At 42.5% G+C, this 14,009-nt stretch overlaps 1 protein-coding gene across 1 annotated transcript; it reads left to right on the forward strand.

Annotated features, from left to right (window-relative positions):
* The first annotated feature begins 900 nt into the window (after nt 1-900).
* On the forward strand, nt 901-13,897 carry arhgdia (Rho GDP dissociation inhibitor (GDI) alpha). The gene is made up of 6 exons (XM_070847263.1): nt 901-980; nt 9,134-9,329; nt 10,422-10,505; nt 11,102-11,178; nt 11,324-11,387; nt 12,144-13,897. Exons 2-6 carry the CDS (start codon nt 9,140-9,142, stop codon nt 12,344-12,346), a joined length of 618 nt encoding a protein of 205 aa, XP_070703364.1. The 5' UTR covers nt 901-980; nt 9,134-9,139; the 3' UTR covers nt 12,347-13,897.
* The last annotated feature ends 112 nt before the right edge of the window (nt 13,898-14,009 follow it).

Genomic DNA, 14,009 nt, shown 5'->3' on the forward strand with positions numbered 1-14,009 from the left:
TTGATTTATTTATTAAGTATCTGCACAACATTCATATAGTGGTGTCCTACGAGCGGGTGGACAAACTATTTCTGACATTATAGGGTTGCCAAGTAGAAGTACTAATACGGCAAAGTAAAAATCATCTTCTTTAAAAGTACTGCTTTGTAATTTTGCATAAAAGTAAGTCATAGAATTAACAGTCAACTGCACTTCAAAGTGTTAAAAGTACTACTCATTGTGTAGGATGAGTACTAATGTAGAATAGTGTATTCCTTATATTGTTAATGCACTGACATGCATTTTAATGTTGCAGTTGATCTAGGACTCAGATCTTTTACTTAAGTAATACTATAGTGTAGAAATACCCTGTTACAGGTAAAGGTCCTGCATTCAGCATTTTACTTAAGTAAATATGCATATCAAACATATCATCATTCATGTAACAGTACATACTTTATATATTGTTGGGTATCTTGTAAATCCCCATCCTGAGAGTACACAATTTTTTCTCGGTTGTATTTTGAAAGATAAATAAAAATCTGCAATGTAACTAAAATAACCAAATAAATTTAGTGGAGTAAAAAGTACAATAATTCCACAAGTACAAGTTTAGAGCAACATCAAATGAAAATAGTCAAATAAAGGTACAAATACATCAAACCTCTCCTTGAGTGCAGTACTTTAGTAAATGTATTTAGTTACTTTGCACCAGTGCCACTCAACATAAATAGATCGACAATGCAGATAAATATGGGGGAGTGAAAAAAAACAAACAAAAAAAAAACCAATATCTCTCTTTGAATTGTGCCAGGTAAAAATAAAACAAAAAATCCCCTCACATCGTGTGTCAATGGGCGTGCTTTTATTTTGAAGGCGGTACACCGGATGTTGTGTGTCCTCCATTAGCGGCTCTTGGCTCAGATTTTGCTCCGCCGCTTCACTTCTCTCCTCTCAGCACCATCCACAGGACGCTGTCCCAGCCTCCCAGCGGTATAACGGTAAGAGTGGACCAAACACTCGGTAAACTCTTCTAATAACTCGGTTTAGCCGCTAAACGCACTTATCTGAGCTGCTGTAGCGCATTTAGCAAGTTTCCCGGCAGTTCGTGAGGAAGCGTTAGCAACTTAACCAACGTTTCCCCATGAACGTGAATTCATGAAAGGAGGAATTTGTTTGCCAAAGAGCAACTTCCTGCATTCAGGGCTCTGCCTTTTTAGTCTACATTTACCTCACTGTAGACGTAGATTCAGTCTCTCAAACGCTCAATTCTTCAATTTAAAGCCAAGTTATTTTAAAGTTATCCGGCTGCAGTGAGGAGTTTAGGAGCAATTATTAGTTAGTAGTTCATTTCCGGATGTGGAGGCTGCTCCGAGCTGCCGTTAGGTAACGACAGTGTCATCCATTACACTTTGGCCAAGAGTTCACAATAAAACACACAATCAGTGGATGCGTTGATTAGTGGAGCCAAAGTTTATGAAATGATTAGTTTTAACTTGCTTTAAACGTGGCCCGACTTGTCATGTGCTAGCATGAGGAACATTTTCTGCCACTTCCTGGATCTCTTTTAATTTGAACTGTGCTGCTGCGGGGCTCACACCTTAAATCAGCCACCATCTTGGCTTTTTGAAGGCTCTCGCAGTCAGGTGCACATTGATCACATCTGCTGAGGTGAATCCTGCCTCGAGTGACAGCCACTTCTCTGTGTTTCTGTGTGGCAGTGCAGCTGTGTGTTTAGTTGATGAGGTAGATCACCCAAACCGTGAATCCTGCTTTTCCTTCCTCTGTGTCTGATAAATTTGATTTGACTTGACTTGATTTTTCACCTTTCTGTCATGGCTCAAACATGAGACTTTGCAGCCTTGCAGCTGACCCTCATTTGGCAGTTTGTGTCTCTGGTTTGAGCGGGTTGACACTGAGTCGCCCTCAGGAAATACAGTTAACTACTGTAAAAGACGAGCATGTAGCATTTTCATTTTGGGTGTCTACCGGACATCAGTATAATAAGCTTTGAACATGTTCATGCAGATAATAGAGAGGAGTGCAAGGTTCAAAACCACAGTCATGAGCTATAAAATATTGTGTTCTGATTGAAGTGAAGGTGTGTCTGATTTAAAAGAACTTCTGCTTCACTAATGCAACAGTGTATTCGCTATGTCTATATTATCCTATTCTGAACCATTTTGAGGACCGATACGGTTCAGTCTTTTTCTTCGTGACCTCCTTTTTTGTAAGAGTTAACTGTATCTGTGTGTGCTTTGTACAATTTTAGCAGCCTCTCTAAGCCTTCCATGACAAGTCATGTCAGTGGCCCCTTCTGTTTTAGCTCAGTGTCCCAGGGGAATAGGTGCAGGGATGCTAGCCAGACCCCCTGCCCCCAGCATACACACACACACACACACACACACACACACACACACACACACACAGACACTCAGACCAGTGGGAGCTACTAATGATTAGCCTTTCCTCCTCACATTGTGTGGTCCTCCTCAGCCTCAACCGCAGCCTTCAGAGGGACATCCTGCACTTCAAGGCTGGGAAATGTTAGTAGTCTTATTAAATGGTAAATAGTTTTTAAGTTTTGCCCGTAACACGTTCATGTTTGAGAGAAACCATTATACAGCTGTAATTCTGCCTTGTGAAGAGTCCGAGGCTGTTGCCCAGGGAGGGAGCCTGAATCTGGGCAGAGACTCTGTGCTGAGACTCCTGCATAGGAGGGGAATAAGCTCTGACCTTATAGCTGGCACCTTGGCTATCCCATTCACTGGCAGCTTCCTGCTGCTGCATGCAGGGATTTCTCACCGGCTATTTTTAAAGCTTCCTATTTGTTCTGGTTCTTCCTGAGATAGAATCGTGTTTTGTTTCATTCTCTCTCACGGCCACGTCTCGTCTCTGTTGCTCGTTTTCCTTGCAATCAGATTATTCTTCTCTACTGATATAATGATTTGTGTGACAGACAAGTTTTCTCACTCCTTCTCTATTTCTGGTGAGGTTTGGTTCCTCTGTATTGCATCAGATTTGCTAAGAGCTCTTGGTGCAACACTTCCTGCAAGCTTTGCTATGTGTAGCACTACATCCTCAACTTGGTGAGACCCAGCATTAGTTTATCTACTAGCATCACATCAAACCAGTGCCAGCGTTCTTTTGCATTTATATCATCACGGCAATGTTAGAATATGATTATGTTGGGTTGACTGTGTTAGAACAGTAAGAGGATGAGTTGTGCTTCAGGTTTGCAGTGTGTGGTTTAGCGCTCTAAAGGATATGAATCATCAAGCCTGAAAAAGGAAGTTTGCAGCAATTTCTTGACTGACAAAATGTGCCAGGTGGCAGGTGACTATAACTTAAAAACCTAAATCAACATTTAAATGGCTGCAAGAGTTGAGTTTCACAGGAGTATCTGCTGATATGCTTCAAATTCTATTCAGTTGTATGCATGAAAAGGTTTTACTTAAGGACATAAATGTGATGAAGGCTTCAAAGATAGGTGTGTAAGTTGCATATGAGTGGATGCATTAGCTGCATTAACACAACGGATGCACTGGTTTCAACAGCTCCAGTTGCATTACATAGAACTGTTGCAGAATCACTTATTCACAACATCCTGAGGGGCCAAAATGTTGATTTGAATCAAGTGTTGCACCTCGACTTGATGAGCTTTTTTTTTTTTTTCTTTTCTTTTTTTTTTTAAAGCAGCAAGGATACATTGAAGTGTAGAGAACTCTTGTGGATAAAAGGGACAAATGCAAAGGTCTCTGGCACACTGAGTGTTGCATTAGAGGCTAACAGAGATCAAAGCAGCCACGGATCTGTGGGTGACATCCTCAATAGGAAGGTGAGGCCAGGAGCCAAATGTCACCTCACAAAGGTCGCAGAATCCCGGGCACTTTTAGTGAAGCAACAGCATGTCTGCTGTGCACGATGGCAGCGACTGTGGTCCAACTTCAAGGCTCCTGTTAAATTTCATGGTTTTCGGATGTCTGGCTACCATATGCCTGCTGCCTCTTTCAGTGATGCCAGTATTATCCATACATGAAGATGTAGGTCTACGGCTTTGTATTATGTAGTTTTCCTTAAACCTTTAGGCAATAACATTAAATGTCGTCCTGTCTTTTTAAATATTTGACCAGACAGGACCATGGAGATGATCGCCAGTGCCTTCAGAAGATCAAATCAGACCATTCGTAGAATAAACCAAAGAAGTATTCATTGTTTCGTTGTAGTTTTTGTTTCAGATTAAGCTTGAGAAAAGAAATATGTGACTAACTGATAGGATTTCTCTGGCTAATTATTTGAGCAATTTTTTTATTCTTTCTCTAGTATTATTATCCCTTAATGAATGAATGAACAGAAGCGCTAGTGCTTATTAAAAACCAGAGGTGATCCCAGAGAAGCATTATCTTCTGTAAAAGACTGATGATTAATAGCTGATTAAAAACTACTAATCAGCTGAAGATGGACAATTACTAAGATTCTTAGCAAGATATTCAGTGATTGATTACACTAAGCTAGAAAAAAAGTGAGATGTATGAGAATAGTTAACACCGGTAGGAGTAGGATTTTCCATATTCATACAAAAATAATCCCCTCTAATCATCTCTTACGACCCGTCAGAATCGTGTGCCGGTATCTGTATCTGCAGGGCCTCTGCCATTATTTTCTTATTTCGCTGTGTTTCTTGGCATCAACCTTTAAGCAGTGGCTGTGTAGCCCCCAGCCAACAGCAACCAGGTGCCAGATCGTAAGCAGCCAAGAAAAACTTAAATATAGCATGGCGAGATGCCTGACTGGCAAAGCTCATTCCAAAATGAGGGTGAACTTGGCTTTCACCCGTTGACAAGCGCGCTAACGCTAACCCTGGTCAGTTACTCTACCCTTAAGATCAGAAGACTTCACAATATTATGATAAACAAAAATCCCAAATAATATCTAGTTGCCTGTCACAACATCAGTGTATTAATTTATCACCCAAATCTATACTGGTGCAGTTGGATGATCAATCACACACCCCTCTGCTTCTTAAAGCCTGTATCATCCCTCAGGGATTCCCCCGTCCTCTCTGAGCTGACCATCAATTATCTTCAGCGAAGTTTCGATTGACACTAATGACTCCTGTCAAGAGAATCCTCTTTATGTGTCACCAGTGATGCCTCCAAACACTTTCCTCTCCTGTACCCAAATGCCTCATTAGCCATAATCCCACTTTCTGTAATCTTACTGCTTGGCGGTGTTGCTAAGGAACGGGCCTAATCTGAGGCCTCAGATGCCGAGCCTGGTGTGTTTGTACAACCTTCTGCTTCTTAGCCCTGTCATGAAGACAGATTATCCTCCTGCAGCAAGAGAGCTGCACATGCAAGACCGTGCAGGTGGAGGGTCCGCGGCGCGTTCACCGTTGGTCTGCGCGATTTCATGAACTCTGTGTCGTCTCTAACCCGGCCGAACAATGACGGGGCCTTTTCCTGTCAGCGCAGTATGTAGCCGGTTAGCCACAGGCTGCATTGTGTGAGCAGAGTTAGCCCCAAAGAATGTGTGTAATTATGAGGGTGGTGATGTCAATATTGTTAAATCTAATTCATTGTACTCAGTGCATGGGCCTTTAGTTTGCTGATTCAGCAATTTCTCGCTTGGTTAAGATGGCATCTGTGCAGACATTGCATAAACTATTTCTTTTTAATTTGTTTATGTTGGTAAATGTGATGCTGTTGACGGTGAGAAGCTGCACTGGGTCGTGCAGAATGAATACTGATATACTGTACTTACACTGTAAAAATGTGGAAAATATTAAGTTTTCTGTGTTTATTTTGCTTGTTATATTTCTGATCAGCCAAGTTAGTCCATGTCACTGTGAGCGATTTTGTCCTCAATAGGACTGGATATCATTTGAAGGTTTAGTGTTGTAGTAATGAGCCAACACTTGAGCTCTGATACTCTTCATCTTTTATTTGGGAACTATAAATATGTTGCGTCTACAAAATGTTCTCAAATGCTAAATGCTGTCTAAACACTAGCAGCTGTACAAGAACTTTGTCATCTTAAAATACAGCCTGATTTTATTAAAATGATTATTTTAACATGTTGCGTAACTCTTCTCCAACACACAGCTTGCACTGTGGAGAGGAGTTGATCCTTATCGTGCCCTTAGTTGAGTCCTTATGAAGGCACGATGACGAAAAACGTCTGAGGAATAAAGCGTGGTATGATCAGGGAAAACCAGGGAATTGTTTGTGTTTAAGGAAAAAAAAAAAAGAAAAGTTCTGAGCCAATATTTTTGTAATGTTAGTAATTTTCTTCTTCGGGTCGTTTCCGGTTTCACGCATGTTCTAGTTAGTTATGGTTACATGAAACCAGAGTCTGTGATCCCTCATTTGATGTGAGTTTTGAATTATTTATTTATTTTTTTTTAAATGTCATGTTACATTTGTAGGTCAGTGAAGTCAAACATTTTATTCATGGGAAGTCATGGAAAATTCTGCATTTGACTTAGTGTGGAAACCCTCTGTGATGAAGAAGAGCTGTGTGATGAACTTGCCCCTGTGAGTCTTGAGGGACTGTAAAGTGCATATAGTGCGGCTCTCTTATGACTTATGACTAATGTGACCCAGCACTTCCTCCTCTGTGACGGCTCGGTATGCTGCAGTCACAGTGCAGCTCACCGCACGACGCGACGCGACGCGGCTCACACAACTGAGAGAGAGAACTGAGTGGAGGAAGTGAGAAAAACACCCCACTGGCTGAAATCTGAAGAATGATATGACGGCATCGCTGTATTATCTGCTCTTGTTTTCCCATCTACTCTCTCTCTGTGCAACAAGGAGCCTCTCACCCATTCGACCAGAAACACTCGCACACAGCTGAGCAGCCAAAAGCACACTATTGGCAGACCAGGACTTTTGTGCGCTTTTATGGCCGCACAGAGGCCCCATTTGCAAAAAACGGCGCTGCGCTCTCAGTTCCTGCTTGGCTAATACCCAACTACATACAGCAGGCACAATAGAACAGAGGAGAGCGTTAGATGGAGAGGCAAAGCAACAAACCGGTTTGTATGGTGGTGTGTAAATTGTGGCTCCTCAGGTTCTAAATTGTGTGTTGAGGTTAGAGCTGCAGCCACCACTTGTCTTTATTATCGATTTATACAGTCAATCAATTTCTCCATTAGTTGTTTGGTCTATAAAATGTATGAAAATCGTGAAAAACGACCATCAGTGTTTCCCAAAGATGACGTCCTTAAACGTCTCGTTTTGTCCACAACCCAAAGATGTTCAATTCACTGTCACAGAGGACTAAAGAAACCAGATCTATTCACATTTAACAGGCTGAAATGAAAATCTTTTTTTCCCCTAAAAATGGCTCAAAACAGTAATTTGGTTTTGAAAATAGTTTAGATGAGTAGCAGACAACTAATCAATTATCATTGCAGCTCTAGTTGAGGTATTTTTACTGAGAGGGTCCTTCTGTGTTAAGCAGTTGTAACTTCAGACTGGCTTTGTGTGTGTTTGCATTTGTCTGATTTGTTAGCTTCCCCATTTTGTTGACACTGATTTGTAACAGTAATTGAAACTGAGCCAGCCAACAAACAAAGGTATTTGTCACATGAACTGTAGAACAAGTTTGGTTAAAGTATGAGGGACAGGCATCTCAAGAAGACTCTCAAGTCTTCCTCTGTCACTTCAGCACAACTTGTGCACACAGATTTGATCACATCTCTGACATCCAAGCCTTGATTTCCCATGTTCCCTTTAGGGCCCGTTTTAGCGTGACTTAAGGATGCATGTGGTTATGGTTCATGCTTGGTTGAACTCGCTCAGATACAGGAAGTGGCGTTCTCTGAGCGTGCAAATGTCAGACACATTCAGGAGGAGAAGTTTGAGGGCGTGGTTGCCGGTCCACTCGGAGGAATGTTTCTCTGCGACGAAAAAAAAGGAATGACTAACAAATAAATGTGACCGAGGCCACGGCTGATTCTGCTGTGTCACCTGTTTTATGTTAATTAGTAGTAACAGTTCTCCTGATAACACATTTAGCTGTATCAGCAGGGACCTAGTTTGTTTTAGTTAACACAGCTGCTGTGAAAACAGCAGATCTGCGTGTGTGTGTGTCGTCAGTTCTGAGAACAGAACATTGAGCACCTTCACACAGCTGCTTCTTGGCTTTTGCAGGTGTTGATCGGCTTTGAGCTCAGCATGTGTGCACCAGATGTTATTAATGGATATTTGTGAGAAACAATTGAGTTTCGTAGCACCTCTGCAACGTGAAGACGATCTCACTGCTCAGAGTCAGCGTCCTCACCTCTAATCGGCAGTGACTGGTGTGTCAGTGCTGTCGAGCTAAAGCGTGTCGCTGCACAGTTTGCAGAAGAGCAGAGACAAGTGAGGGAGAAGCCTGGAGCTCAGATAATCATCAGCTTATAGATCACTGGCCTCTGCTGTTTGTCAGAAAGTGGCCCCACAGCCAAGGAGACTGAGAGTGAGAGGGCCAGAGGGTCACATGTCTCTCTCTCTCTCTGTCTCTCTCTCTCTCTGAGACACTGAAGAGCCATGGAAAAAACTGCCTCGTCTTTTTTCTTGACAAAAATAATGATAGTCACCCATGACACATAACACGAGCTTGTTGTGAACTGTTTGCTTTCTTGAGAGGTCTGTTGTCAAGTGACCCGGCTGTCTGAGGGCTGTCTGTGCATAAAAATGAAACCATTCACAGTGAGGTCTGTGGATCGCCACCCTTAACCTTGTCTCTGTGTCCGGACAGAGTTGTTTCTGCCAAGTGTTTCATAGTAACAGCTCTGCAAAGCAGATTCCATTGTGCTCGTCTCTGCCGTCTTGAGATCCCGCCTTTAGCTCCGTACCGCAAACAAGCAATAAGAGGGGAAATGTGATTTGTGGCGTTTCTCTCTACATGAAGTGCTGCTTTACATTGTTAGAGCCCCCCACAGGTCAAAGTTCACGGGGGTTGCCCTCTGGATAAGTAATCTGTAATAATCAACCAGTGGCCGGATGTCTAATAACCGTGCACTGCAGGTCAAATTTCATTAAAGTCAAGTAAAAAGTAAGAAGGGAGGTGGTCTGCTGTGTGGACTCCTGCCATCAGTTCTCATTACTTTATGTCCCTGTAAGCTAACCAACCCTCTCTGCTGTCATTTTGCTGCTGTGATTAGTACGCCATGGCAGAGCAGGACCCCACACCAGAGCAGCTGGCAGCGATTGCAGCAGCCAACGAAGAGGGCGACGGCGCAGTCAACTACAGACCTCCCGCCCAGAAGAGCCTACAGGAGATCCAGGAGCTGGACAAAGATGACGAGAGCCTGCGCAAGTACAAGGAGGCACTGCTGGGCAGCACTTCAGCGGTTGCAGGTTAGTGATCACCGCTAAAAAAAAAACAAAAAACTGAGCACACTTATACGTGTTATTCACCAGCACAGATGTCTGATGCATGTTAAAAGCCCGCTAAGCTCACTCAGAGTAAATCGTTCATCCAGTTGCTGTATTTTATGTCTTCAAAGGTGTAATGTGTGTGTATTCATAACCTTCTTTCCTACAGCTGGTTAAGTTGCTGTTTGTACTACTAATAGTGCAGGAGCATCAGTTATCTGCTGTGAAAACAATCCAGCTCTCAGATCATTGAAAACTATTAAATAAGATATTTGACACCAAATGGTCGAACAGATTCATAATCTTCACTTGACCAGGTGTCTGATTGAAGGTATTTGTTGTTTGTTTGTATAACACTATGCTTTTATAAAATGCAAGTAAAGGAGTTTGTGGTAGTAAGTGAAGTATTTTTAAAAGAACAGACCTGTTAGACCAGGTCTAAGTATGGAAAGTAAAGCTTATTATTTGCAGATCACAAAACAGTTCAAAATGCTTGTAATGTTGAAAAAACTATTCTGCAATATCTGTTTTTGTGATGTGACCACTAGCACGCACTGAAATCTTGGGAGGGGGAGGGTGGGGACAAAACTATTTGAATAGTTCATCATAGAAGCAGATGGTGACGCCCACATGAAAACATCTCTGAGGTGTGACATGGGTCTGGCCTCTGCCTGGAGATTATCAGAGCTGTATTAATGATAACCATGTTAGTCCACACATCTCCCACACAGGTCTGGAGACGGTGTTGTCCATTTTGGAAAGGTTTCAAAGTTGCAAATGTGACAATGTTTGTTGCATCTAGTGGAGGAGAAAGGCCACTCTGGTCACAGGAGACAGTCAGTGTTGTATTTAGGCAGTGAGAAAGTAGGGACCGAGGCAGATTAGGTGAAAGCACTAAACTTCAAGGTAATAACACACAATATCAAACTGCTTTTAAAATGTAAGCAGCTAGGTGTGATTGACCGTTTGTGTGGAGAAAGCAGTAACTACTCATTAATGTTAACTCATGTTAAACATTTAAACACATCATTCCTCTCAGGTGCTATAAACTGATGTTTTGCCCTTTTGTCTCAGATCCCAGCACCCCCAACGTCCAGGTGACACGAATGACTCTGGTATGTGAACAGGCGCCAAACCCTCTGGTCCTCGACCTGCAGGGTGAGTACAGCACACGTGACAAACTCTTTAGAATAAAAAGGGATCATTTATGGTTGACATCTGAAAGCTTCTCTTTACTTACCTGGATGCACAGAAGGCCTCATTTAGGCAGCGGTCTGTCCTTGCAGCGCACACACTGGAAGACTTAGCTCATAGTAACAAGAATTATAAACAGTAATCACTCCCGTCTTTGAGCGCAAATATAGACTAAATGGCCTGCTGGGTCATTATTCTGCTGATTAGCACCGACATTATTCCCATCTAAGTGGGTTAATGAACCATTTCCTGATGGCACTCCTGCACTCCCTCACTGAGCTGCAGCTGGGTTTGTTTGAGGTACTCTGCCCCCTGGTGGTCACTACAACCACTGCAGGGTGTTGAAAATGTCTAACTTTGACTTTGCTTTCAAGAATGTAGTTCCTCTTTCTCTGGTACAACCAAACCATAAAATCCCTACTTGTTTATTAACTGTTTGCATGTGTTAGACCAGGTACCAATGCTTGCATGTTCTTCCAAATGATCTCAAATTCTATATCTAGACGGACTCTTCTCTTTTTCTCACTTTCCTTTTCTCTGTGTGTTCCTATCTCTGCCAGGAGACCTGGACGGCTTCAAGAAGAACCCGTTTGTGTTGAAGGAGGGGGTAGAATACAGAATAAAGATCAACTTCAAGGTGAGAGCGTCTGACCTCAGGAACCCTCTCTGTTTGTTGTCTCGGCCTGTTGGAGGCATGGAGATGTTACTGCAGCTGCAGCCGACCGCCTCTGTCATGGAAAAGTGCTCCGCAAAAAGTAACTAATGCATGTTGCCTTTTGCAGGTGAACAAGGAGATTGTGTCAGGCCTGAAGTACATCCAGCAGTCGTTCAGGAAAGGAGTAAGAGGTGAGACAATGATTTCAGTTAACCTCTGCAGTTCCAAATGTGGATTTTGACATTTTGGAAGTGTCATGTACAGACGCATCTTCTGACTCAGAGGAATGATTCAACTTTTTTTGGGAAATAAGCTTATTCACTCTAATTCTGTGAATTAGAAGATCAGCACCTTTCACTTTTGCATGATAAATATGAAGCTGCAGCCAGCAGGCGGTTAGTTTATTTTTAGCTTAACTTAAGGGGAAACTGCTAGCCTGGCTTTGTCTGAAAGTAACAGTCTGCCTACCGACACCTCAACTGCTCACTGATTTGAACATGTTGTATCTCATTTGTCAAAGTCAAGCTGGCTAAGTTCTGCTAACTAGCTGCAGCCACATATTTACTGTAGATACACAAGAGCGGTGTCGATCCTCTCAGAAAGGAAGCAAATAAGTGAATTTCCCAAAATGTTTAAATATTTCTAAAGATAAAGCTGCAGGTCACACTGTGTTTCACTAAGACTGTTTCACTTACCATCAGTGAACAGGTTAATGTAAATCTCTCTACATTCCCAGCAGATGCTTATATGTACTGCAGCTGTCCTGTTTTTTTTGTTTGTTTGTTTTGTTTTTTTTCCATCTACATTTGGTGAATTTTCTCCTCAGTAATAAGAAACCTATGAGGCAGCCTTTCTGCTGGTGTAGAATAAACCTACCATGCACAGGAGGATCTGCACAAAGAAGCTCCTCACAGCTCATTTGCTCTCCTCTCCTCTCCAACCTACAGTTGACAAGTCGGACTACATGGTCGGCAGCTACGGGCCCAGACCAAGCGAGGAATACGAGTTCCTCACCACCTTGGAGGAGTCGCCCAAAGGGATGCTGGCCCGCGGCACCTACAACATCAAGTCCAAGTTCACCGACGACGACAAACACGATCACCTCTCCTGGGACTGGAGCCTCACTATCAAGAAAGACTGGAAAGACTGATTTCCCCCCCCTCGCCATCCCGCATCATCGTCTTCCTCTGCTTCGTCCCTCGTTCCTTTTCCTGCTGTCATTGCTTTATCCCTGTCTGGATCCATCTCTGGATTACATGTTGGTTTAAGCTCTTGCTCTCTCCGTCCATTACAGTCTCCTTTTTTTTCCCTCTTTTTCTAAATTCCAATCACTTCATCATTCCTCCCATCGTTAACGCTTCTATTGTTTGCACCAGCCCTTCTGTCAAGTATTAAATCTTTAAAATGGAGAAAGCATTGTGCACAAATTTAGATTTTGCGGTTATGGTTTGTTTATAAAAAAAAACAAGTTTAAAAAAAAAATTGTCTGTTAACTGTTCTCAGAAAAGTGATGAACTCTGAGATTCGCTCTGCCCCTTTAGCGCTTTCCTCTCCTGCTCCTCTTCATTCTTTTCTACAGTTACCGTGATCTGCCTTTGAAAGCATTGCACAGGGAGCATTAGTGCTGTATGTACATGGCCACTGAACGGTCATTGAGCAATCATTGCTGGACACAACTCTTGGACGCAGTCCTCCTAAAGCCCTTGAGCAGATTATTTGTACCGCGGTCTCGGTGAATTAGTTTGGAATTCAGGCTACCTCTTTTTCAAATGATTCAGGACCATACAAAGTCTGCTGAGGGAGCGGGGGAACCAAATTACCTCTAACCTCTTGTGACCCCTGGCTTTAGGTGTGGCTGCTCCTCTCCTGATCAGGGTATTTTGGCAGTTTTTTCTTTTCTTTTTTTTAGCAGCCACGTGGCCTTAACAAGAACCTTTAGGAAGAAATAAACAACCTAATTGAGCCATTTGCCTTCAGATTATATTTGCTAGACCATCATGTGAGGATATTTTAACAATACTTGTAATACATGGACATGGAATCAGGACTTTGAACACCTTTTTTTATTTCGGGTTTAACGATTTGTAAAATCCATTACATGTTGGTGTCGATCATATTGGCTCTATTTCCAAACATCTTTTTCACTGCAGTACTTGTAGTTTGTCTTTGCTAATTTACAACAACTCTAAATCTGTTTCCAGGTTGTACTAGTAGTCGTCACCCAGTGTCCGATCTAGTCCCTGAGACCGTACTTCCAGTGTGTCCGAGGTGTTACCTTAGTTCCTTCCCGGACTCGAACACAAGGACTGTTAAACTGCTCGCCTCACATTACTCAAGTTTAAAACGACCGATGCTGACTGTGCCTCCCGTCTCTTACGACCACCTACTGTTCCTACTGAGGCACTGTGCTACACATCAGTGAGGTGAAACGTCGTCTGTAATTGACTTCTGAACCCGTAATAGAGACATCAGTCCCCAACCAGACATCAATGGGTTAAACATCCTGCCATATAAAAGTGTTGTTTTTTTCTTTTCATACACTCCAAAAGTATGTAAGTGAATTATCTTTCTGTGGCTTCATTCATCTGTCGAGAGTCACGGACTGATGTTTCTCTCTGGGTTGGGTTTGACTCAATGTGTGCTACCTGTGTTACCTACAGTTTACTGATCTCCTGTCATCACATTAAAGTGGTCAGACTGAGCCTGCGTGTCTCCTGTTTTATTCGACCCGCTGCAGGACGTGTAGCTTCCCTGAGCACTTAACAAAAAAAAAAAAACATGGTCGATACATTTCTCATTTTAATTAACAGACA

The sequence above is a fragment of the Pempheris klunzingeri genome, chromosome 17, assembly GCF_042242105.1.
Source record: "Pempheris klunzingeri isolate RE-2024b chromosome 17, fPemKlu1.hap1, whole genome shotgun sequence".
NCBI lineage: Eukaryota > Metazoa > Chordata > Actinopteri > Acropomatiformes > Pempheridae > Pempheris > Pempheris klunzingeri.

Excerpts from the sequence above, each read along its gene's own strand:
- arhgdia (XM_070847263.1), top strand. The coding sequence starts at position 9,140 with ATGGCAGAGCAGGACCCCACACCAGAGCAGCTGGCAGCGATTGCAGCA. Across the intron at positions 10,506-11,101 it reads TCTGGTCCTCGACCTGCAGG|GAGACCTGGACGGCTTCAAG; the intron begins GTGAGTACAGCA and ends TATCTCTGCCAG. Across the intron at positions 11,179-11,323 it reads GAATAAAGATCAACTTCAAG|GTGAACAAGGAGATTGTGTC; the intron begins GTGAGAGCGTCT and ends TGCCTTTTGCAG.